At 36.7% G+C, this 22,462-nt stretch overlaps 1 protein-coding gene and 1 non-coding gene across 2 annotated transcripts in view; both read right to left on the bottom strand.

Moving 5' to 3' along the window:
• LOC124634343 (protein unc-80 homolog) overlaps positions 1–21,132 on the bottom strand; it is a 30,335-nt gene extending 9,203 nt beyond the window's left edge. The window contains exons 1-47 of the mRNA XM_047169891.1: positions 20,986–21,132; positions 20,322–20,348; positions 19,808–19,828; positions 19,441–19,586; positions 18,937–19,102; positions 18,595–18,811; positions 18,083–18,282; positions 17,711–17,871; positions 17,320–17,428; positions 17,126–17,229; positions 16,656–17,040; positions 16,449–16,588; positions 14,832–14,976; positions 14,392–14,589; positions 13,701–13,889; positions 13,403–13,539; positions 12,933–13,171; positions 12,446–12,639; positions 12,041–12,195; positions 11,604–11,733; positions 11,150–11,342; positions 10,726–10,906; positions 10,329–10,423; positions 9,779–9,969; positions 9,279–9,396; positions 9,127–9,191; positions 8,881–9,016; positions 8,617–8,791; positions 7,493–7,649; positions 7,166–7,337; positions 6,898–6,990; positions 6,640–6,788; positions 6,396–6,515; positions 6,195–6,307; positions 5,828–5,984; positions 5,287–5,516; positions 4,747–4,972; positions 4,423–4,609; positions 3,864–4,033; positions 2,502–2,750; positions 2,085–2,214; positions 1,861–2,001; positions 1,504–1,697; positions 1,248–1,393; positions 965–1,159; positions 629–824; positions 140–358 (exon numbers count right to left, since the gene is read on the bottom strand). Coding sequence (XP_047025847.1) covers positions 140–358; positions 629–824; positions 965–1,159; positions 1,248–1,393; positions 1,504–1,697; positions 1,861–2,001; positions 2,085–2,214; positions 2,502–2,750; positions 3,864–4,033; positions 4,423–4,609; positions 4,747–4,972; positions 5,287–5,516; positions 5,828–5,984; positions 6,195–6,307; positions 6,396–6,515; positions 6,640–6,788; positions 6,898–6,990; positions 7,166–7,337; positions 7,493–7,649; positions 8,617–8,791; positions 8,881–9,016; positions 9,127–9,191; positions 9,279–9,396; positions 9,779–9,969; positions 10,329–10,423; positions 10,726–10,906; positions 11,150–11,342; positions 11,604–11,733; positions 12,041–12,195; positions 12,446–12,639; positions 12,933–13,171; positions 13,403–13,539; positions 13,701–13,889; positions 14,392–14,589; positions 14,832–14,976; positions 16,449–16,588; positions 16,656–17,040; positions 17,126–17,229; positions 17,320–17,428; positions 17,711–17,871; positions 18,083–18,282; positions 18,595–18,811; positions 18,937–19,102; positions 19,441–19,586; positions 19,808–19,828; positions 20,322–20,348; positions 20,986–21,123 — 7,599 coding nt within the window. The 5' untranslated portion in view covers positions 21,124–21,132. The remainder of the gene's footprint in view (positions 1–139; positions 359–628; positions 825–964; positions 1,160–1,247; positions 1,394–1,503; positions 1,698–1,860; positions 2,002–2,084; positions 2,215–2,501; positions 2,751–3,863; positions 4,034–4,422; positions 4,610–4,746; positions 4,973–5,286; positions 5,517–5,827; positions 5,985–6,194; positions 6,308–6,395; positions 6,516–6,639; positions 6,789–6,897; positions 6,991–7,165; positions 7,338–7,492; positions 7,650–8,616; positions 8,792–8,880; positions 9,017–9,126; positions 9,192–9,278; positions 9,397–9,778; positions 9,970–10,328; positions 10,424–10,725; positions 10,907–11,149; positions 11,343–11,603; positions 11,734–12,040; positions 12,196–12,445; positions 12,640–12,932; positions 13,172–13,402; positions 13,540–13,700; positions 13,890–14,391; positions 14,590–14,831; positions 14,977–16,448; positions 16,589–16,655; positions 17,041–17,125; positions 17,230–17,319; positions 17,429–17,710; positions 17,872–18,082; positions 18,283–18,594; positions 18,812–18,936; positions 19,103–19,440; positions 19,587–19,807; positions 19,829–20,321; positions 20,349–20,985) is intronic.
• On the bottom strand, positions 20,429–20,500 carry Trnae-uuc. Its single transcript has one exon. It is a non-coding gene; the product is annotated as a tRNA-Glu (tRNA).
• Positions 21,133–22,462: the final 1,330 nt, after the last annotated feature.

The raw sequence follows: 22,462 nt of genomic DNA on the forward strand, positions 1-22,462 counted from the left end.
TGGTACTTAATACTATCCCGTAAATTCTAAAAAATATAATTCTAAATGCAGCTAATTTAAAAGCGCCCTTATTGTTGCGTAATGAAGGTTGACTATAGCAGTCGCTCCCTACCTAATGTATGCCCTTTCAAACACTCACCAACATCTGATACCCCCTCATACTCTCAGCAGAATACGAAACAACCATAACACAAAGGCTGATGCAGTCCAACACATTGACCATCTCCTCTTCATCACGATAGCAGAAATCTATCGGCTTTAGTGGTTTCTCTTCTTTGATTAACTCAGCTATATGTAGTGGGTCGGGGGACGGTGTTTCTAAACTTAGAAGGAGGTTGAAGAGGCAGCTTGATTGTACCTGAAATAAAGTTTTTTTTTTGGGCGGTGTCAAAAAAATGGGCGATGTATAAGAGTATAAACTGGTCATTGAGGGGTTTCACAAGGCTTATTTATTGTTAGTTGACTTTCACTTTATGTTATGCTGAGCCCATCTTATGCATTTTCTTTTTTATGCCAAAGTCTTGACAGAACTATGGTAAAATGTTGTTTATGATATGTATTATAATCAGCGAAGACAGATCATTTAATGGAAAACACTGTCAATAAAGGATGAGTTGTAACAACTTACTTTACTAGCATCTCCATAAGTCGATTCTTCATCTGTATCCAAAATGGCGGACACAGATCCAAACATTTGCAAAATAAATGGTTTGCGGTTCAGTAAATAAAACTGCTTGACCGCGTATTCAATCGTTGTTGTTACTAATTTATTTGTTTGGAAGTTTGAGTATATTTGCAGTAATGTTGGCATGATGAGCAAATACCTGAAAGATAAGGAAACATGAATTAATTTCACTTATTTATAAAATTTTAAAGAGAGGCCGATGTCCAGCAGTGGATTGCGATAGGCTGATGATGATGATGATCAAATTTTTATAATAAATTAATTATTTATAATACGTACCCATTTGTAGAAAAAATGCTTTTAAAATTAAAAGCAGCATTGACGTATGTAGCAATAACATATCGGAGTATCAAAGAGTCTTCGCTATGCAACATTAGAGCACCATTCAAAACGTTGAGGAACAAATGAATGTCACGTGAAGACGTAAAGTTTCCTGCCATAGCTTCGAACATCCTAGCTATTAATCGTACCCACCTGAAACATTAAATAGAATCATTTTTTATACGGAAAATACATATTTATAGTTTTTTTTTTTATATTCTTGATAAATGAGGAAACTTACATAAACTTATGTAACACATCTAAGCCTAAAAGTGTTGATCCCAAGGCTCCCCGACTGTATAGAACGAGATCTGCTTCAAGAGCCTTTCGGGGGAATGATGGTAACTTCATGAGTTCATCGTGCAGAAATACGACACGTTGAACCACCTGAAATAATATTTTGTATTAATTAAATAAACAAATAGTTAAAGGTATTAAAATAAAAGTCCACTTTACATAAATAAATAAAAAATATGGTCATAAAATATACTACATACCATATCAACATTTTTCAATATAGCCCAAGTAAGCAAGACTTTTCCGATTTCAACGAACTTCTGCAAGAGTTCTTGTTCTTGCAATTTTTGGAAAGCTTCATCGGGTTCCATGTGGACCAATCCTAATTGTGGGTACTGAGAGCGTTTGAAGAAATAGTGGTCTCGAACGTAACCTTGTGGGTTATGGATTTGTCCTGCGAAATAATAAATTATGTTTAAAAAAGGTGAAATAAAGGGCATGTAGAAACCTGTCCTTCTCCTCCTGCCTCATTCCAATGTTATTTGGGGTCGACGCAGCATGTTTTTTTTCCATATGCTAAGTCTAGCAATATTTTAGTGAGCAATTAAGGTACTTACGTGTTTTAAAGTCGACAAGGAAATGTTCTCTATGCAACTTTTCTGGTATGCCGAAGAAATCGAGAGATTCTTTGAGGATTTGAGCAAAGACTGTGTCTTCTTGCACAGGGAACTGGGATGGAATGCAACCTTCGTTGTCAGCTGAAATAAAATACTTATTGTTACTTCATGAAACAGGCTACTTAAACATTAAATTTGTTTAGTAGGTTTTTAATGTTTCTTACGAGGGCCATGTACGATAATCTTCTTAGCCGCAGGCACATTAGCAGTAAGCAGTATAGAAGCATCACATTGCTCTTTTCGCAAGATCTGTTTAAGATCTTTGAACATTATACCGTGTACACTGTGAACCACCTGGAAGTGAAATTATACTTTTTGAAAATCTGCCAAAATGAGATTGTGAATTTAATTTTAGTTTAGAATATTATAACATATTTACTCTTTCCAAAAATATTTTTATTAACTTCTAAAGATATTTTTTTTTACAATAGTGTGGGTTAGATGTATAATAACAATAATTTGCAAAATGTTATGCGTATTTGTAAAAAAAAATGTTAACATAAAAATAGTGTAATTAAGCATGTAAAATATTTTTGTCCCAAATAAAAAATACATATGTATATGATGGTAACATGACTCACCATCCACAATATAGACAAAGCAGCACCAACGAGTCTCTGCCCCTCTTCATGGGGACTCCTCACGTAGAACATGACATACCCTATAATATAGTTGTAAAGCGCAAAGGCAGCCTGCTGCGGTAATCGCGGAATAAACCGAATCAAATGACGGAGTAGCTTGAACATCTCGTCCTGATGGTCGCGAGTCAATCTTTCGAGAACATGGCGAAGGAACAGTGCGGAGTCTTCTACGAGACAACACCAGATAACCTACAAAGAAAAATACATATGAGTCTGATTTATCTATATAAATATAGTAAATCTATTCTTATGTAATAAAGTCGAAACATTTTTTTGTTTGTCGGGTTGTTGGGAAGAAGTTCCCCCAGAACGCGGGTGAAACCTTGGGAGACAGCTAGTCGTGTAAATATTCTAGACTCAAAAGTCAGATCACAATTAAGACAATTTTTATTCAGAAGTATCTATGTATTTATTTTAACGCCCAGTATTTCAAATTGACTGGCACTACAAAATTTAACCATGAAGTAAAGGTAACCACGGACCTACCAACTGCTCTAAGTACGTACTACGCGTATGCGCACTCCTGGTTCAGCTACGGTATCATCATGTGGGGAAACAGTACCGACGCACCATCACTCTTCATTCTACAAAAAAAAACTAATCCGCATACTAACAAACATAGAACAAACAGACAGCTGCAAACCCTATTTCCAAAAACACAAAATACTCACATTACCATGCATCTACATATTAGAAATATGTAAATTCGTTAGGAGATACTCAAAGTTCTTTACCAAACGCGGAGACAAACACACCAATAGATCACTGAGACACAAAAATATGCTGATGCTACCTACCTCCAACATGACACTACACTCCAACAGCCCCTACGTGATGTGCATCAAAATATATAATAAATTGCCCAACAAAATTAAGAACGAAACAAGTGACACAAAGTTCATGAACATCCTAAAACAAATTTTAATAAAAAAAGCATACTATTCAATCAACGAGTATATCACCGATAAAAAAATAACCTAAAATTAAATAAAAGCAACGTATAAAGAAAAATAACTATAAAACGAAGTTATGCTACACAAAAATATACGTAATATTATAATATAAATAAATACTTAAATATTATACTTCATACTACTAACTATTATATAATCTGTGATACTACTATATTACATTAAACGCCTTCCTCTCTTCTAACTATTTTGCTGTGCCCATCAGGGTCCATAATTGTGACTACCTCTATTATTTTATATTTTCCACCAAATGTACATTATGGAATGCAATAAATGATATGATATGATATGATAACCTAAAAAGAAATAATAAAACACAAAAATACTTTACCTGATAAGCAACTTCATACACAGAACATCCATCCCTAGAAACGGCAGCATCGTCTAGCAGAGAAACAATCTCGGCCACAGCAGAGCATAATGTTGAAGGGAACAATGCGGAAGCTACTTGTGTGTGATGGGAACCTCGGACACCTTCCACTAATTCTTCATCTGCTGGAGCTGTGAGACGAAAATACTATATGGATGAGACTCTTTGGGCGTAGAAAAGGGATAACGCTGAGGTAAATAGCATTTGCATCAGTATGGGGGATCAATTTAAGTGAAACCCAGTTTTTTATAAGAATAATTAGCGACCCGATCCGGCTTCTCACGGGATAACAGTATTTCCCCACTATTTAATGTATGTTATTATACATATAAACCTTTCTCTTTAATCACTCTATCTAGTTTTGAAAAGCAAAGTTTTGAAGATTTAAGCGTACAAAGGGACATAGGGATATAGGGACAGAAAAAGCGAATTTGTTTTATACTATGTAGTGATGTAATCAATTCAACGTTAGGAAGAAATCTGCATCTTTTTTATATACTTTTCTACATCATCTACTTACGGTCAACATGATCATCAGCCGCATGATCCAAAGCGGGTTCCCGGGCAGCCTGCCTCGTGATCGGTATAGTTGTGATGAGGAAACTCTCTCGTTCCGCACGTTTCTTATCATTACGTTGTTGAAGAGCTCTTTTTATTGCTTCCGTTTGCTGTTTCTTGCGAGTCTTCGTTGCTGTCACTAGGGAACGCTGTGAATACAAATCTGAGACTATAAAACCTGTTTAAGTTAAAATATATTTAATAGCTACTTTAATCAGAATGAGTGGGGTTGCCAAATTAAAAGAAAAAAAAAATACCGAATTTTAAACCTGGGCTTCGGCCTTACATGTCTTTCCTGATTCAAAGTCATCTCCATATCCTTGTCTTTAACCTGTGGGGTCCACGGTGGGTCCACTACAGCGAGCGACTCGATGCCGATCTTAGGAGAAGGTAACGTGAACTCAATGCCTGGGGGAGGCACTTTGAATGTTACGGAAGCACCTTCTTCCATGCGGGGCCATACTTGGTATCTGAGCTTCCACATTACTTGGAATCTTAGGATTGCGTTTATTCTGGAAGCCAAAATTTTATGTCCTGAGTATTCTTCACATCTTATGTAAAAGTGGTTTTGTGGAAAATTGACATCAAAACATCTACACAAAAGTCCTGCAGCTATTATGAATGTTCAAAAAAAAAATTATACAAAAAGTTGTACTAAACAACTTTTTGTATAATTTTTTTTTAAAGTTAATTCCTAAAGTTAATTTATACACAAATACTTACAACAAAAATAAACCCTACACCATTCATAACAAAGTTGCTTTTTACATATGCTTACTGCAAAATACACCCTACATCATTTAGAACAAGTCACAATTTCCCTTACCTGGTACTCGGCTCGCTATGCTTCAAATCATTATGCATGATCTCCGTAGCGGTAGTCGGGGCTTTCACCGCAGCTAATATGAACAGTGCCGCGGCACAAGAACTGAGTTCTCGATCAGATTCCAATAGTAACTGCCATGCTACTGGGGCACATTCTGCGAACATATCTTCTCCCATAGTTGTGGCCCCTTTGATTAAGGTCGCTAAAGGAGTGTGGTAGGCGTCACGGACCTGTAACAATATTTAACCTTGAAAGGTTTTAAAGTTCATATGTATTCCTATAATCCTATTGACATTGTGAGTGTAATTTAGGAAATGTCAGAGTAGAAAATGTTTATATCAAAAGTGTTATTATACGACTCACGAAGATAGCAATAAAGACCGTCAGAGGTTTTTACAAACACTTATCGATATTTCATAGTATCGATATTATCGATATTTCACTTCTAGATTTATGTAATTAGCTGTCAAGGCCGTGTAAGTCGAATAAATAAATATAATAGTATTATCTATAAATAACGATGCACAAAACTGGACTATACCTGTCCCTTCAAATACTTCAGTATAGGTGGTGGATCAACTGGCGGATAAGGCACGGCAGCTGGTTTCGAAGGCACTCCTTCAGCCGCAAGATTGCTTTGTTCCCCACCCGCAGCCCGGTACGCTAATCCTGCACTCTCGATTACGGAACGCTCGATTCTGAGGATGAAATTTTATATCGATGATTTAGTTTCTGTGCGTATCGATAAAGAAATCATTCATTTTATTTCCAAAAAACGTTAGTGTAGTTCAGGTTGCCAATTAAGTGCTAGTCCAAATTTTACCTTGCTTTAAGAAGGTGACAAAAATACAGAGTGAACCAGGTTTGGTATTCCGAATTTCAACAAATTGGTCTCATACTGAGTATACCTATCTGTAGAGTGCTCTGAGGACTTTCGAGAGCGTCGTCCCCGACGTGTACCACCGTTTCCTTCGTCAGAACTTGTCGTATTTATTTCAGGGCCAAACTTCTCACCATAAATCTAAAATTGGAATGTATGTAACCATAGAAATGTTAGTGCTATATAAGCATAGATAATTCGTGTAAGGATAACGAAAAAAGGTTGATACCTTTTGTACAGACTTCATAAGCCTCACACTAGATCTCATGTTTCGTCTAAAGCAGTAAGGATGACAGAAGTTTTGATGGCAGCATACGTAGTTGAATGAGTTGAGGAACTTTACCATCACCTATGAAACGTTTTGGAAACATTAGTAGTTATGTCATTGGACACCGAAACACAAAAGTTACTAAATTATATAAAAAAATATATTTAGTTATATAGAAAGTTATATGCTTCATGGGTCAGGGTACCTTAAGCCATGGGAATCCTTTATTAGTATCGGGAGGGTCGGTAGAATTGCTGTCAGGACTATCCGGTGGATGATCGTGATCATCAGAAAGTACTCCAGGACTTTCCTCACCACCGCTGTCCACTTCATTTGACATAATTACTGTTCCTCCTATTTGAAGAAAACATTATAGAAATATAAGATATCTTAACCATGGGTTTCAAAAATGTTGGCAAATCTTTCTGAAAGTAATAAATGTGGCAAGAAGATCCACTGTTACCTGCACCCGGATAAACTTCTGAAGTATCACTTCTATCGGACAGCGAAGACACTTTCCGTCTGCTTTGTATTGAATCTGATCTTCTCGTTACAACTGGAAAGAATTAAAAGTCTCATTAAAGTGGCAACACAATTTTGTCGATAATTCCTTGGAATTTGCCTAATAGAGGATCAGTGTCGAGTTAAAAGGATCATGCAACGAATATTTAACCTTTTTTCCTATGAAGAATAAAGAGGATTTCAATGGTCATATTCTAATAAGAACTTACATTCATCTACAACATCTCTAGTGTCCTTCTGTCTGAGCTTGATAGAACGTCGTTTGAACGAGCCATAAGCGGAGTGCGTTTGCTGAGTATTACGTCGATGCATGCCCGCTTTGCCGCGAGATCCAAGACGACCCTTCTTATCGTCCACCGCCGGCGGTATTGCATCTGCCAACTGAAAGAGAAAGATTATGACAAAAATCCCTGTAGATTGTTACTTGTTTGCTATTCTGAAGTCTGTTATGTTTTTTTACCATTGATATGGAATTAGATCGACGGCGACTTTGTCAAGCTCGCTTTTGTGGATATAAAATAAGTTACGAAACTTACCGTAACATTGCTCCCTCCCGACACATTCTCCGGTTCATGCAGTACGAATGATATCTTTCTCTCTGTCTCGGCTCCCGCAATGGATTGCAAGCTTTGCGCAGACGCCTGCGAGTGGCCCATGCTCGAGAGAGCCATACTCCATCGACGGTTAGCCTCCCTGTAGTTTAAGTTATTCACATTTCAACGCGTCAATGGACTGCAAAGTCCATCAACGAGTCTGATTGCATTTGCCAGCTATTTTACTTATTAGCCTCTAGTCTTTTCGCTATACAATTTCCTCTCAATTCTTAGTTTGACTTCGCATGCCAATGTAGCAAAAGCATTATTGTACTTTTTTCTAATTTCATCTAAACTATTTTATCATTTAATAAAACTATTGGATAAAATTTCGAAAGGGTGTATTTCACAAAATAATTTAAATATTCGTGTAAAATTTTAGAATAATTTTAATCGATAGCAATTTAGGTGTATTATCTTACAACATTCCATGCATATTAACTGTGCGTATGCACATTATACCGTATATTTGAATTTCTTTGTTATAAATAAGAACGTGGATATGAGATAGTCACCAATGTAGCCGCATGAAACACACAAGTATGAAAGTACTCAAGGAAAAATCTTCGGATTGAAACAAAAACCAAGTGTCATTTATATGAAGCAACATTTGTGAATCTCGAGTGCCAAAATCTGCCAATAAGTGAACAATATTCGCTATAAGAGTCACATCGGTCCCAGTGAAATTTGCACATAATACTTCCATTTTAAAAGTGTACGTTATTCAATATTATGTACATTCTACATACGCATGCACGCTTAGTGCCGTATGCAAGGAAACATGCATTATTTCGTTTGAAAACATACTCGACTGGCATTAATGTGTGTTGACTGCTAAGAGCCCTGTTAAAATAAAAGTATTGTCAAATATAATTATGCACTCCTCTTAATACATTTCATATGAACTGAACATAATGAACTCACTTAGTCTTACACAAAATACGTCGTTTTTCCATCCATCTTCGCATAACATAATGACAAAAAAATAAAACGTTTTACACCAAAGAATTCATAAGCTACTTACCAAAAATAATCTTCTAATGATAAAATGCAAGGGAATTTGGTACCTGTAAACTCTGTCCCAGGGTCCTCTTTCCTTTAGCGAGGATCGGTTAGTCTTCGGCAGGTTTTGATAGGTTTCGCGCAGGAATGCTGTGATTTCGAATAGAAGAACACACGCAATTATTCTGAGAGCTCGAGGGCATTCGGCACCAACGGGTTTTCCAGGAAGACGTATGCTGGCTGTAAAATAAAAAAAACATTATATGTAGGTTAATTCGCCATATGGATATTTGTTTACATACTTTTGTATTATATTGGTTTAAGTGTACCTTCGTCTAAGAAATCCTCTTCTTCATCTTGCTGCAAGAGTTCTCGCTGTCCATCTGGATCGTTAACTAGGTTGACGACCGTATCAATGTGCTTTTTGTCTTCTATCAACATTTCTTCCAGTCTGTTTCCTATAGCCTGTAATATGGACGAATATTGATTATACACCAGTGTTTTAACATAGAATAAGAAATTAAGTTACCATATGGAAAGTTTTTGAATCGTAATAGGGTATGTTGACCACTTACTTCTGCCCATTGATAAAACAGCTTGCCAGCTAAACGTTGCCTCTTCAGTTGAGGGTTCAAAGACACTGAAAACATACGGTTTAAATAAGTTTTGATACTTTAAATAAACTTATTCATAAATTATTATCAATTGTAAGTACTATCATGCTTACCAGCCGCTTTGGACGTATTTGATTTGAGCCAATAAGGCCATTGACCTTTATTGCAGTTGTGTACTAAATGCGCACATTCTAGAAGTATTGCAGCTCTCCCAACTACCACTGTATGCGGCTGAAAAGAGATTTGCCATTAGACTAGTAAAAAAGTACAAGTGTTAAACATTTTTTTCCAAAGATAAAATTTTGATTCGAAAATCTTAAAAAATTGTTAAGTTTTAGGAATAGATGTACCCTATGTATGTGCCTTTGAATCAAGTCAAAGTCATGTTTTCATTACTTGAATGTTCAAGAAATGTTTTTATTTCAAATAGTGGGAATAAAGAGGAACAGGGCAGGATGATGCTAGTAGCACTGCCATCTATCGACCTTCATAAGTTTTTGAGATACAGCAATATACCTAACCTCTCTGCCATATGGCAATAAAACTTTGCTTTTATACAACTAGGATTCTATATTTTATCCTCAACTTTGAATCAAAATTATTTTTCCCTTACCAAATCCAACAGAGCGGCCATGAAAAGCGCGTCCGGAGTCCCGCCTGGCTGCGTGGCATCCAAAAGAAAGTTGAACCGCGCCAGCCCCGCGTATAACGGCGCCGCGGCCACTAAGCGACGTCGCTTTAGTATCACTACCTCTGACTCGCCTCCGCCCGACCCGCCCTCTGCGGAGCCACGACGGGACATGTCTGGGAAGTGGGAAGGTACATTGTATTGTAAAACTTTGTACCTTGGAGGTGTTCACATGTTTGTTTACCAGGAATAAATAGATATTATGTAGGCATTATGTCTTATGATAGCAATAGATGTTATGTAAGTAACTCTGGCTACTTAAGTAAAAAAAAAGATTATGAAAATGAGTTAATAGTGCATGTCAAATGATGAGGACAAGAATTGTGTTTTCATTAAAACAAAAAAAAAATACTGATTATAGTTCATAATTCTGTATTCGAGATATTTCATCATTTTAATTATTTACGAAGGAAGCTAAGAATTTTATCTATATGATAGTTTCGTTTACAAGAATAAAGAAATAATAAGAACTCACAACCGCCACTGGTATCTTCAATGCTGCCATCTCTCTTTTTCCCCATCTTTCTTAGTCCAAATCTGTTCAGTCTATCTTCAACCCTCTTTCGAGCCCTAAAATACACAAGAGACACATTTATTTACAATTCAATTTTCTCTTATGATGTCGTCTACATAATATACTCCATATGACAAGGCACTTAACTTGAGGTAAACAATCTTAATATTACTTTTTATTTATATGCTCAGTTAAAAAATATAATGCAGCAAAAAAAAATGAAAATACAGTAAGAAATATTACTTAACGAATTTAATCATTATTTCATTTATTTGATATGTATTTGTGTAAGAACTCCTATCAAGATTGTTTTATTTAGTTAATACCTACTCAAATGGAGTATAAAAATATATTGTACCTGTTCAAAGTATATCCAACTCTACGCTTCACATGGACAGGGCGGGAAGTATGTGGAGGCGGCATATGCGGTGGTCTAGCCAAAGATATCATACTGCCAGAGATCGGCAGCGATTCACCTGAACCACCTCCATTGCGGATCAACGATTGAGAATGATGAGGTTTTTGACGGAACCAATTCACTGAAAAAAGTGTGAAATGTTGATATATGGAAGTTTAGTGTGGAATAAAAAGTGGATTTTGTAAATCTAACATGATGAAAAAAGTCGAAATGTTGTAGCCACATTTTGACACTACTATCCCCATTTTTAGCTCATGTGTGATTGGTGGTCATGACTGACAACTAGTCGCAATGACAAACGAACCAACACAGATATACATACACTTTCTCATTCGGAGGTCAGCACAACAATGTTTTATTTTACCAATGCCTGCGATGTGGAACTTTGACGGGATAGACTTGGAGTGGGAGATCTTGTGATGCGGCGTGATGTCTGCGGAGGAGGCGGAGGGGATGGTTCGCTCAGATTGTCGCGGCGTGAGCTGGTAGCGTCGCGTGCGGACTGAGAGAGGCGACTGGCTCGCTGACTCTTCGCCGCCCTCTGTTTCTAAGAGGCTCTGAAACAAAAAGGTTGTTTCATAATTATTATTATAACATTTAAACATTATTATTAGCTAGCCCGCAGATTATTAGACATTACTATTTCCTGCTACCGGATAAAAATGCCTTTGTGTTATTATGATGTGTACCTAAGCTACATTACTGTTCTAATATCGTAATCAGATCAGTTGTCATTGCCTGGCCAAACATCAAAAAACACGTCCAAACATCCATGTTTATTATATTAGTGTGAAGAAAATATAAGTTCGCATATTTACATGAGCCCCAGTAGAAGAAGTGCTTCTCTTCTTGAAAGTGAACTTCTTATGTGATCGCTCGTCGGGAGCGCAGCCCGAGTCAGCGCCCGTGTCTGAGTTACGTTCCTCTTCGCTTTGACGAGGAATGTGTCTGGAATAAATGATTGGAAATAAGAAATATTGTTACCGACCTGCAATATACTACACTTATTTTCGGTCCAAACATTCGACATAACTAAACAAAAACTTTGCCCGTGTCCTCAAATGCTACTCAGTAGCAGTCGTTGTTAAAATTCCACGTCTTCAGGCTTGAAAAAACAACATCTAGGCCTTGTTGGGTTTAAACCTATACCTCATTCGAGAAGAAGAGCAAAACCTTAATGTTTCCTTGTCAATAACACAAACCTAATTAGGTGCGAATTTTATAGGAATAAATATCTAAATTATAACATACTAACCTAATAACTCTGGTAGTCTGCATATTAGACTCTTTGAGCTGGCTGTCAGGTCTTTCTGCGGTGTCCATTAATGCGCTAAAGGCCACCACTCGAAACTCCCCACCGTGAGCTTCGCGTACATAGCTCAGTAGTAGACGTACTTCCATATATAAAGTCTGAGGAAATTCATATTTTGCTTTATAGCCGAATTCATTAAAATTGTTGTGGAAATGTAAACCTTAATCTCTTAAACTTAAAGGTGATTTTTAACACTTACATCTCACCAAATGCCATACAAAACAGACATAAGATTGAAGAGGGTTGTGGCATAAGAATGAGGATTTTTGCTATTTGAAATGAATTAGTATACATCGACTTGCCAATTTCTGAATATGAAATACTAAGTCATCAACATAGAATACTTACAGAGTTATCAAGCATCTTCAACTCCTTATGCATTAAAGCGAACCGCGTAACAAGAACTCGGAAGGTAGTCTCAATGATGAAAGTCTCTATAGCTCTGCTCGCATTCGGTCCCTGACCGGCGCCGAAGTTAGACGCGTATCCCGACTGCAGATTGGTAATATCTGGAGATTTCGTGAAACTGCGTTTTTGTTGGTCTATGAGAAGGAGAAAGAGGGGAAAGATATAGTTGGAAGTAATGGTTGTTTAAAAAGAGTTCCTACGTAAACCAAGTAAACCACGAGAGCAGATTTGTAATCAAGGGATTCAGGGAAGTTTTATTTATAGTAACAAGAAATTCAACATGCCATGACGGTATATGATAAAAACTTTATTTTTCCAAGTACCTAAAAGGAATGCTAGAAATAGGAGTTTACTGGTTGTAATTAAGGAGCGAGTATACGATAGAAATAAACTGAAAATATAGCGACTCGAAGATGTTCATACTCACTCATAGGAGAAACCAAAGTCGAGGGTTCAGCACAAAACCCAACAGCCGCATGCAAGTTATCAAGCACTTCACGTATCGGCGAATATTTGGTCATTTCCTTCAAACGCGAGGTAAACTTGGGTATGGACGCTGAACGTAATTGACGGAGCGAGTTGCGGGCTTGAACGCGAAGGCATTCAGCTTGAGGGCCGCGGAGGGCCGTTGTGCAACCGTGAGAACAGCCTAGTTGACGGAGTAACCTGGTGATGAAAAGTGGCATTAAAATTATTGGTACGTATGTACTGAAGAAAAGACGAGGGAAGTTACAATGGACCTAGAATTCAACCTTGTGAGAACCCCACGTATTCAAAATTTGGGACAAGTCAAAATTACTTTTCTAGACAATATAAAGTATTTAGAAATGCTTTTTAGTTTTGTGCAATGTTATGGTAACGCATGTAACACATAGTAACAACATTTTATATAACTACCTGAGTATAACATGCATTATCATGTAATAAGGACAATCCAAGTTGTCCTCTTCTCTCGTTTTCTCTTTTGTACTGTCACCTCCTTCCACGTTCGTAGAATCTTGACTTTGAGCACATGGGATACCAGAATCTCTTTCCTAAAAACAAAACGGACCATTTCAGGCTTTCTCATGTGAGAGTTAGCTTAAAATTACTGAGGGAGATGTATGTAGATGACTTAGTGGTTCTGAATAAAAAGGAAATTGGAATCAGAAAATAAATCTAGTTATCTCATCTCATCGTTCATTTCATTACTTACTTTGCTGTCCTTATCTTTATTAAAATCAGCCATAGGGTCAACGTTACCCGGTTGAGGTTCATCGTTCTTCGTATTTTGCCAGTTTTTGTGAACGCCCATTTCCATGAGTGTATCTACCAAGTTCAACATGACTTCCATAACACGAAGAGTTATGTAGAAACTGTCCATTGTTGATACGGAGTATACGGCCTGCAATTTTGAGGACAACATTTAAGGGCTACACAGGATTCATCGTAAGAGTTACTGAGGCCCTGGTACATGAAGGGCTTAGGATCCGTTGAAACAGACCGGCTCGGAGAGCATCGGCGCGCATTTTTCTTTTCACACAGACCGGAGCCGATCGCCTGCGCGACCATTAAAGAGCATGTAAACGGTGTCAAACGTCAAGAAAAAGCACACGATCGGAGCCGGTCGGCTCCTCTTACTATTTAACACCGAGCGCCTCCGAGCATTCTTTATGACAAAAGCAGAGCACATCCAAAAATAAACCTTACTACAAATACTAAGTACTCGATTTTCAACGTGTTAAGAATTTGCTCTTCTCTCCGAGCCGGTCTGTCTGAACGGACCCTTAAGAAGGAACATGGTGGGTTTTGGTTAGTTAGAGTGCAACACTCATTACGCGAAAGTACAACGATTAAAAACATAGGACAATTTTTTTTACATACTTTAAAATCTTAGCTCTACTTACTTTAAGAACCACTTGGAAATCAATATCGCCATCTTTAGTAATATAATGCAAAGATCCGGGGGCCTCTTGTATTTCTTCAACCACGTAAGTAATGTTGGAGTCAGTTTGTGAACGTGTGAGGCTAGGCTTGCGTTCTGGTGTGGGGATGTGTTGAGACCCTTGCATGCTGACTGAGTCGATTTGAGATTCTAGCGATCCCTGTGAAGAAAAATTTAATATAATTTTTCTAATAAGATCATGGTTAACGGTCTGATAGTCAAAGTACTCGTAAATAGCCGATAGTATTATAGTACCAAATTCATCAATATTTTCGGCAAGTTTGGTGATTGAATTTCGAGATCGTATATTAGAGCTACATCGTGAATGATGTCAATATTCGGAACAAAAAAATGCAGAAGACTTATTGATGACCGAACAAATATTTTGAATCCGTTACTTGCCTGTCTAGTCTTCGACAAATAATCCGGCGATGGTGTAGGTGTATGTTCAGTCACAGTTATAATAGGGTTCTTTTTCTTCTGCGCATTTGTGGGCATTGTGTTTGAGGGACCCTGTGTCCGTTCTGTTCGCACCTCGTCTATGTACCTGCAAGACCGACATTTATACTAATAGGTCTAAGGAAAATATCGTCATACTTACCAGAGACCACTTCATTATAATAAATAGTAATTATCATTATTCTTGATTATGTATTTAATTTATCTAAGCTATGTTTATCGCTTTGTTAACCATTAAGACTCCACATCATACCTGTGTTTTGTCGTGTGTTTTGTTCATGCTAAATATTTTGTGTATATTTCATGCTAAAATACTGATTAACTTTGCCGATATTTTCAAGAAGAACCTCTAAAATTGCAATTGAACATAATCCTTAACGTGAAGCATTAAAGTTTAAAATTGTACGCTTTAATTGTTAACCATTATGGTTTGTAAATAAGGTGAAGTTTGCATGAATTGTACGCATTATCGCATCCAATAAAGCCTAAAACTAAATGAACGAATTCAATAAATTCATTTTATCTAACTACGTTATCTTGCTATTATTCTAATGCAATAATTTGTTTTATGAATAGTGTATCAGATATCTAATGAGCATTGTGCGTGCATACAACTACTTTGATGTTCTGTTTCATAGTGACTCGTGACAGTGTGCGTCTGTGTGTTCTTGTTAAGATCAAAGTAATTGTTTTGTGTATAAAACAAGCCTACATTACGTAGCAATTATATAATAAAATAGGCCTCATATCCGAAGTGCTTATACAAATGTGAAGCGAAACCTCTACGCCTAATAATATCGTAATACAATAGTATATGTATTACCAATCCGGCAAGACTAGCGTCTAAGTTACGAAGCCTCTAATTTCTTTGTTAATTTGCTCACTTACCCATTGGATGCTAGCTCATCAATCAAACAGCTAGCGACCGAATCGTTCGTCCATTACAATAGTGTACGGGTACAAGCGTCAACAAGATGGGAGAAAGAGAATAAATATAATTTTAAATAGAATTTTCACCCAGAAGTTGTGTCGATAAAATAAACATGCTGTGCTTCGATAATGAAAGGATATGATTACATAGTGATTGTGATAGAACGCAGTTAGAGTTCGATATTGTGAATATTAATAAAATCATATTTCTGCTGCTGCTTCAATGTTTGCTTAGCGGTTACTTCAGCTTGTAAGATCTTTGAACAGATAGTAAGAGAGGGAGAACACAACTATGCAGTATTCTTAGTTGATAACATTACAATAATTTAAAAATATATAAGTAGTACAAATAGTGATTGTGGAAGTTACCTCTAAGTATTTTGTCAGTCATATTTCTTCCTCTCTATTGAAATCTAGAATTTTAAAATCATATTCTACTTCTATTAATAAACCTAAATGTTCTATTGTATTCTGTAAATCGTTTTAAAATAGGTACAAAAAAATCTACGCTTTGTCAATTTTACTTACTTAAAATGTCATTAAAAATTACTAACGCTATAAAGGTTTAAATGGAAAATGCCATGAGAAAGAAAATAATGAAAGGGTAAATTAAAGAATTGTTATATTTACCTAAGACTGGGCATACTTTTCCCTTTGATTAGGTTGCAGTGGAACAAATCACCAGTGAGTCTCGGGGCTATTGGCGGGAAGTTACTCGCTAACGCAGAATTAGGCCGATCGTCCGTATTGTCCAGACTTCTGTGGTATTCCTGCAAAACAATTTAAATTAAAGATTTATATTACGAAAAAGTTAAAGCTAATGAGAAATATAGCTACAGATAGCATCCTAACTGCAGAGTGGAAGGAGAACGTCTTGTGTTCGTCGTGGCCAATTTTCTCTAGCGCCTTTTCTGATTTCGATAGCAACTTTGTTTCGACAAACGCTTTTAAGTCCGCCATTTTCATTTTCTTTTTTATCTTCTCGCTGGACCTTCGCATCATGACGTTCTCCTCTTCAGCTTTGGGCGGTGATGCGAAAGGCATTTCTGTTATTGGAGACATGTCTTTAACTTCTGGTACTTCAATGAAGTTCTTGAGTGAGTCCCGGTCCTTTATATCCGGGCTCTGGTACACGGAAACCTCTATTTTCGGTATCGGCAGAGAATTGCTCCTTTTTCTCGGTTGCGTTTGTTTGGACATGTCGTCGCATATGTCGCGAAGTCTGAAATCGAAAATCATCTTAGTAATGAGGTTCCTACATACCTAAATTGTAACTCTTACCCTTTAATGAAATATACTATAGCTACCTATTGTATAAGTAGTGTAGAGCCCAATACACGCCTTCCTCCTGCCACTGCGAGGTAAATAAACACCGCATCGTGGCTACATCTAGGAAAGTTGCAGCTGATACCTGAAAATACACCACCTTGGACTTAAATTCTATTCAAATCACCCGATTTTCTTCTTCATGTAAGAAAGAATCTTCTAGAATATTACTTACGTTTCCCTGTTTAGCAGTAGGTGCTTTCTCGGTTGAAGTAGGAGTGCCTTTTGTGGGACCACCCCCGCCGCCGCCGCCACTGTCCGATAAAGACTCTTTATCTGACGAACTGTAAACAATCATATGGCGAAATCAATCATCAGAAAATTGGGTTATTGGTACTCAGCTGTATCCGGTTAGACTGGTAGCCGACCCCAACATAGGAAAAGGCTCGGAAGATGATGGAATCATCAGAAAATCCGTCACCAAGAGGAAGATTTGTATGGATTTGTAGGTACGTAGTAAAAAAGTATTACGAATGAAATCAAATATGGGAAGGAATTAAACAAAATCTTGATTGAAAACGAAGGCCTTAGGTGAACCGTAAAAAACAGTTAGAATATGTTCTTACCTCATCTTAGTTATTTGTGGTAAAGGTTTGATGCCTGGCAGTCCCGGCTTTGAAGGGTCGGTCTTACGCAGTTGGAAAATACTGGGATCCGCAGCATACACTGTATAAGCTTCTTTGACAGCGCCACCGAAATTTTGTTCCGAAGGAAGCCGATAAATAAACTGGAAAAATAGGAACATGAATTATTAATTTTGACAAATGCTTAGGTACGAACATTTTTCAAGATCATCAATGAAATATTTTTTTGTAGCTTTGAACTACTTGTCATTAGGTTATTTTAAACTTTTGCAGTGTTGCAGGGCAAAAGATATTTAAAATATTTTTTGTATTTGAGTTTCACATTAGATAATTATATGTTTATTTTTATCTTACCACATGTTCTTCCTCAGTGCTAGAACTCTCTTCAGGAATAGTTTCAGGGAATATGGTGTCTTTAGGGGAAGACAGCCACGGTTCCTCCTCAGTACTGGCCTGTTTTGACGTCACTTCCGACTGCGACATCGACACGTTCTGGCTGGGAGGACTTCCATTCACATTCCCACCACCACCTCCTTCCTCTTTCGACAGTTTTCCTGTAAGAACAAAAAGTTTTAGTCATAAACTATGCCAGTTTTTAAGTGTGTGTAATGTATAATTTTAATAATATCAAAATGTTTCGAAACCAAGCTTAATACAGTAAAAAGGTTTTACGCATACGCCCAAGGTTGCTAAATACATAAAGAAATTAGAGATTGGTCATAGTGGTAAATAAACAAACTCCAGCGGGGTCAGTCCAGGGGATGCAATCGCAAGAAATCATGTTAAGGAAAGAAAAGTACCATAAATTATAGTCGTTAGTAATAAAATTACTAAAGAGTAAAAGTATGATAGGTCTCTCTACATACGTCCCATAAACACGTCGCCTGGCTGGTGTCTCTTGGAATACTTGCCACCTAGAGGCTTGGGCTTTGGCTTGACCAGTGTGGTGAAGCAAGGGGCTTCCGGGTGCCTGAACTCCCACATCGCTTGCCACATCTTAAGGCCATTTTCTAACCGATAGTTGTTTGTGAAGTCAGACTCTTTCAGGTGGTGTGACAGAGGCGCAAACAGGAACACAAACAGCTGAAAAAAACCAACATGCATTCAAATATATAAATTTGATCATTCATAAAATTACAAACATACAAGAAGCTAAAAGAAAAAGTATTTTATATTATTGAAGAAAATAGTATTTCAGTAATGTTTACCGTCAAAGCAGGAATTGAAAACAGATAATGAAAAGGATTTGAATAGTAGATTCCATTCTCATAGTCACTCTCAATGCATTCATCCGATGCATCAAGGAGGATCCAATGCAATGTGTACAGCAGCTTTGTTTCCACGTTTCCTAATGATTGCATGTTGTCTTTTACTCTGAAATAAACAATATAAATTCGATATTTGGTCCAGTATGTATTCAATATAATAAATGCTCATCTTTAAGATACAGCATAGTATATTTTCAGCGATGGTTTATAAAAGTGTCATCATAAGACAACGGTACAGATTTTATTATATTTAATCTTGTTCAATGTAACTGTTTCTGTTATCATCTTGGAATATCTAGGTTTTAAAATTAATTAATTATTTTTTTTACTGAAAAACTGTTATCAACAATTTTACGCCTTTTCAAAAGAGTATTAAATCTTTATTTTAAAGAGATTGCTGTTGATTGTGTCTGAGGTTTTGTACAAGAACAAAAATGTATTTACCTGTTGTGCAGCAATGCTGCCAATGCATGCATCACATGGGGCAGAGATGCTTGTATGAGACGCCATCGCGGTATAGACTCTATAGCTTCTGCTAAGCTGATAGATAGGCCGAAGCGCAAGTTCTGTACCAGAACTTTTTCAAACGACTGAAATTATTACATGGTAAGGTTTTAAAACAGAAAATACATAAAAACGCTTTTGTTTCGAACAACTGGTTACCGAATTAGTTCTTAAATTAGTACTCATTCATTTGGTAATATAAACAGAAAATAATAATAAGAAAACTTGCTTTGGATTAGTACATAGGTACTGATGAATAATGGATTTTTTAAACTAAGAACATAATTTTCTTTGAAACATATCTTACCTTACATGCTTCTTTAACTTCCTGGGTGGTTGAAACATAAAAATAAGAATTTTATTGGTAATTTGTGAATTATTTTGTAAATTCTATTTAACTTTTAGAAACAAGAAGGTAAACAAAAACATGTCAATGTCACTAAGCTGTCAATTTGATAATTTTTTTTAAACAAGGATAGGATGTTGCTATTAATTAAAAAACTCCAAGATATTTCAATGAGATGTAAATAAATGAGACAAAATGAAATGAGAAGAATATTGGCTTGATTAATTTTATTAACTTGAAAAAATTAAAAGGTTATTGAATGAGTTTTTCCAAAATTATTTTTTTAAATAATTAAACGAAGCTCGCGTGTCCCGAGGAGGGAAGTACCTGCGATTGAAACCGCGGGTGCAAGCCTGTTTTTGGTAAAACTATCACAAAGTAATGATATTTAACTGGTATTGTTTTGAGCGTTACGCAAATAAAATTTTAAATGGTGAGTGAGTATAGCATAAAGCACAACAATGTGATTACTTACATGGTGTCCAGGAGCACGTTGACAGAACTGCGTGTTATCAACAAATAAGTGACAATCAACAACAATTAGATACTACAAACACATAAAATTGTTAAATACAAAAAGATTTCCCGTACCGGGAATCGAACCCGAGCCTCCTGGGTGAAAGCCAGGTATCCTAGCCACTAGACCATACGGGAGTTACTTTGCTGGTGCAGATATTGAGTACACAATGTGCAGAGTGGACAGGCTAAGACCTCATAGCCAGTTAAACAACATGTTCTTACTTACAAAGAAGATTCCAACAAAGACAATAAGGCGCACGTTTAAGTAGAGCGGTCAAGATAAATGTAGTGTTTATAGTGCTCTAAGTGTAACGCTTATGGGCTTTGAATCGCAAACATTAAATTCAGACGTTTCCATAGAGGTTTTTTTTTTTCCAAATATTACCTACTCCAAATATCCACTTTTTAAAAAATATTTGATATTATTCTCTAACTAATTAAACATTAGATGGAGATCTTTTCCGCACCAAACCGCATCTTTTTTTCAATCAGGAAAAGACACCGACCACAGAAATCAGCCAGTGCTGTGCGTATTTACACATTTTGCAAACATTCAGATTTGAGTAGGCGTTTTCGAAGTACATTACACAATTTTATGATTGTCATAGAGATGTACTTACCATGCAGGCGGCATCGTGAACTTTTCCGAGGCGCGGTCTCACGAACGGGGTGGTTTGTCTCCAAAGGAATATTTGAACCGGAATCGGAACCACCTCCTCGGAATTGGGGTCTTCCTCGGACATGTCTTTGGTTTTCATAGCAAGGAAGGATTCCTGATACAACACAGTGACAGATTTTTTATGGAACTAATCGCCATAAAAATTAAGGCAAAGGTAAGATGATATAAAATGTCGTGTGGTTCTTATGTTGGACAGTCATTTAGCCAGGTAGAATTCAGATTTTGTGGACAGTAAAAATAAATTAACATAAAATTGAGACATGAGTCTAAAGTGCCTAGTTGGAGTCGTCAACCATTAAATTTGGAAAACATTAAATACTATACGAACAGGCGACCATTTGAACCTTAAACACGTAGGAAAATAATTATCTTACCTTTGTTAAACTAATGAACTTAAAAGGTGTTACATAATTAAAGTAGGTACTTAAGCAAAACAATTCCATTAAGTACAGTTCGCAAACATACCTCACTTGCAGTAATTAACACATGGTTGGAAACTTATGGGAAGCACCACTGTTTACATCCTATGGTTGCACTATGGGGAAGTTAGAAGGGAAGCGAGGACCTCTTCCATGGGACGCGAGACTGGGAATGAGGTTCCGCGCAATTGTAACCAGACAGACGTATAGGGTTGGCGAAGCTAAGTTTTTCTTAATTTATGCAGTCGACACATGTCATGTACCTACTGGAAACATGCTTGTTGGCCGAGACCGTAGTAATTATTGCATTTTTCCACTTAAAAGCACCTACGCACGTTTCACAGAAAAGTTCATGCACTAATGGTTGCATTCACTTATTTAACTACGGTCATTATGAGTTGTTCTACTGAAGTCTATTTGTAATATTTATGAAAATTTGATTCTGATATGATTAAAGACAAGTAAATAAACATATCATCTTAAATCTCCATATAAATTGATATTGTTGTCGTACCAACCCTATAAGATTTTCAGCATTGATCTGTGCGCGCGGGTCGAGAGGCGGAGAGGCAGCCTCCGGTTGCTATAGAAACGCCAATATGGCTGCTCCCCGAGCAGCTGAAAATGTAGGGCAAGTTTTATTCAAGTGTTCTTGAAAAAAAACTGATTGAATAGTGTATTTACATAGAACACTTGAGTATTTTTTATCTCACAATGTTTATTAATTAAAATGGAAAGGAAAAGTTGTTAACAAGAATGCTTCAGATTGTATAATGCCACATCTCAAATTCTAAGTGGCTTGAACCTACCTACAGTTCGTTGCTATGAGAAGAAGACAGGATAAAATACGTATTTGTTAGACAGTCGTAGACGTTAGTGATATTAATCTAAAAGAGTATAAGTACTTATGGCTAAAAACGGCCAATTTGAAAGAGCTCATATACATCATCAATTATGTACTCACCTAAGTTATACATATATAAAAAAAATGAAGTGCCT

Source organism: Helicoverpa zea, chromosome 11, assembly GCF_022581195.2.
Source record: "Helicoverpa zea isolate HzStark_Cry1AcR chromosome 11, ilHelZeax1.1, whole genome shotgun sequence".
Lineage (NCBI taxonomy): Eukaryota > Metazoa > Arthropoda > Insecta > Lepidoptera > Noctuidae > Helicoverpa > Helicoverpa zea.